The sequence below is a fragment of the Fopius arisanus genome, unplaced genomic scaffold, assembly GCF_000806365.1.
Source record: "Fopius arisanus strain USDA-PBARC FA_bdor unplaced genomic scaffold, ASM80636v1 scaffold00743, whole genome shotgun sequence".
Taxonomy (NCBI): domain Eukaryota; kingdom Metazoa; phylum Arthropoda; class Insecta; order Hymenoptera; family Braconidae; genus Fopius; species Fopius arisanus.
In genome coordinates, this window is record NW_011888482.1 from 1 (window position 1) to 2050 (window position 2050).

A 2050-nucleotide genomic window follows, 5' to 3' on the forward strand; every position below is an offset into this window, starting at 1 on the left:
AGCTCTGTATCCTCTTTTGAGAAGTTAAAATGGAACCCAGCCTCTGGACGAGAATTTACTCATAAGCTGGAATGTTGGCTCTCCGAGAAAGTCCCTAATTGTGGTGAGGGAATTGAGGAGCGGAATGAATTTCTGAGAAATGCCATCATTACTTGTGCTCAGGAAACTGGAATGCTAGTGTTGTGTAAGGATAGACATGGCGCCTCAGAAGGTGGAACCACTCAGTATAACAGAAAGTGGATGGATAAAGAGGCTCGGAAATGCAAATCTGAAGCAAATAGGGCCTGGAAAGTTTATAAAAATAATAGAATAAATGAGAATGTGATTGTAGACGCTATGTTACTTGAAGATTTACACATGAAGAAGAAACAGTTCAAAGAACTTGTAGATGTTAAAAAGAAATTATTTTATATTGAGCTGAGACGTAAGATCGCTAATGTTAAAAATATAATTGAGTTCTGGGAAACTATCAGGGAATTGGGAAAGAAATATGCGGGAGGGAATGTCATACTTAAAGAAGTCTGGGAGAGTTTTTATCTTGCCATTTATCCACCTCGGATTTTCTTTGAAGTCTCATTCGCGGATGTGAGGCATCCTTTTTTAGATGGCAAAATTACTCTCGTAGAATTATCGTCTGCCTTGAGGTCTGCTAAGGTTGGCAAGGCCCCGGGTCCGGACCTGATTCCTAATGAATTTTGGAAGGCTCTGCCCCAGATAGGTTTGGATTTTGTATTGGATCTTTTGAATGAAATCTGGGACAGGGGGGTGGTTCCGGACGCGTGGCCCTGCGCTGCTTTGACGATGCTGCACAAGAAGGGTCCAGTGGATGATCCTAGTAATTACAGGGGAATCGCCCTTACAAATAGTATCCTCAAAATCTTCACAAAGATTCTGGCTGTTAGGATTGAGAAATGGATGGAATCTTCTGAGATTTTGCCGGAGTCACAGGCGGGATTTCGTCGCGGAAGAGGTTGTGAGGATCAGATTTTCTCTTTAATTACGACCGTTCAGATAAATATCAGAAACCCAGGGAGCACGGTATACTCGATTTTTATAGACTTTCGGCGTGCTTTTGATTCTGTACCTCACGACCTCTTGTGGTCTAAGCTTTTTTGCCTGGGTCTCTCTTCCAGGATCTTGAAGGTCCTTGTGGATTTGTATAATAAAGCTGAAGCTTTTGTGAGATTGAAGGGGGAGAAAACTAGGAATTTTGAAATTACAGAGGGGTTTTGCAGGGGGAGATTTTGAGTCCCCTTCTCTTCATTCTATTTGTTTCCGATTTCGAGAAATTTTTTAGGGATGGGGGGTTCAGGGGGGTCAGTATCGACTCCTCGCATGATCTTTTAATGCCTACATACGCGGATGATACGGCTCTGCTTTGTTTTAGTCCTATTGATGTTAAAAAAAAACTTGTGGCGTTGAAAAAATATTGTGATTTGAATGGTCTTAAAGTCAATACGAGTAAGACTAAAGTTCTGCCTTTCAGGATCAGTGGGAGGATACATAAGGCGGAAAAGGCAGCATTTAAGTATGATGATGAAATTCTTGAAACAGTAAAATCATACGAATATCTGGGGGTCCTAATAGAGAGTAATTTGAAAGGCATTGGAACAGCGAGACATGCGATCAATAAGGCAAAATCGGCGATCGGCGTCACAAAATCGATCTTGGTGAAATCCAAATCAGATGCGTGGTGTACAAAACTAAAATTGTTCGATAGTGTGATTTCTCCAACATTGTTTTATGCTGTGGCGTCGTGGGGCCTAGGGCATTTTGACCAGATAGAAAGAACACAGTCAGATTTTTACAAACAAATCCTCCTGCTTCCTTCAGGAACGCCAGGTTTTGCTATCAGACTTGAGCTTGGATTGAGACGACTAGCAGTCAGGGCTTTAGAGTTGACTCTGGGATGGCTAATTAGAATGCTGAATATGGGGACTCATAGACTGCCTCGTGTATGCCTGTCACGTTTGATTTTTCTTTGTGATAAGCCCTCGAACAGGGTAGAATATAATTGGGTTTCGAAACTGAAAAGAATTCTTTATGAGAT

The 2050-nt window shown here is 41.7% G+C and overlaps 1 protein-coding gene across 1 annotated transcript; it reads left to right on the forward strand.

Moving 5' to 3' along the window:
• Window positions 1-196: 196 nt before the first annotated feature.
• Window positions 197-973, forward strand: LOC105273057 (uncharacterized; the record flags this gene model as incomplete). The annotated part of the gene is made up of 2 exons (XM_011315293.1): window positions 197-236; window positions 332-973. Coding segments are annotated over exons 1-2 (682 nt in total), but the record flags the coding sequence as incomplete, so codon positions are not given.
• Between the last annotated feature and the right edge of the window lie 1077 nt (window positions 974-2050).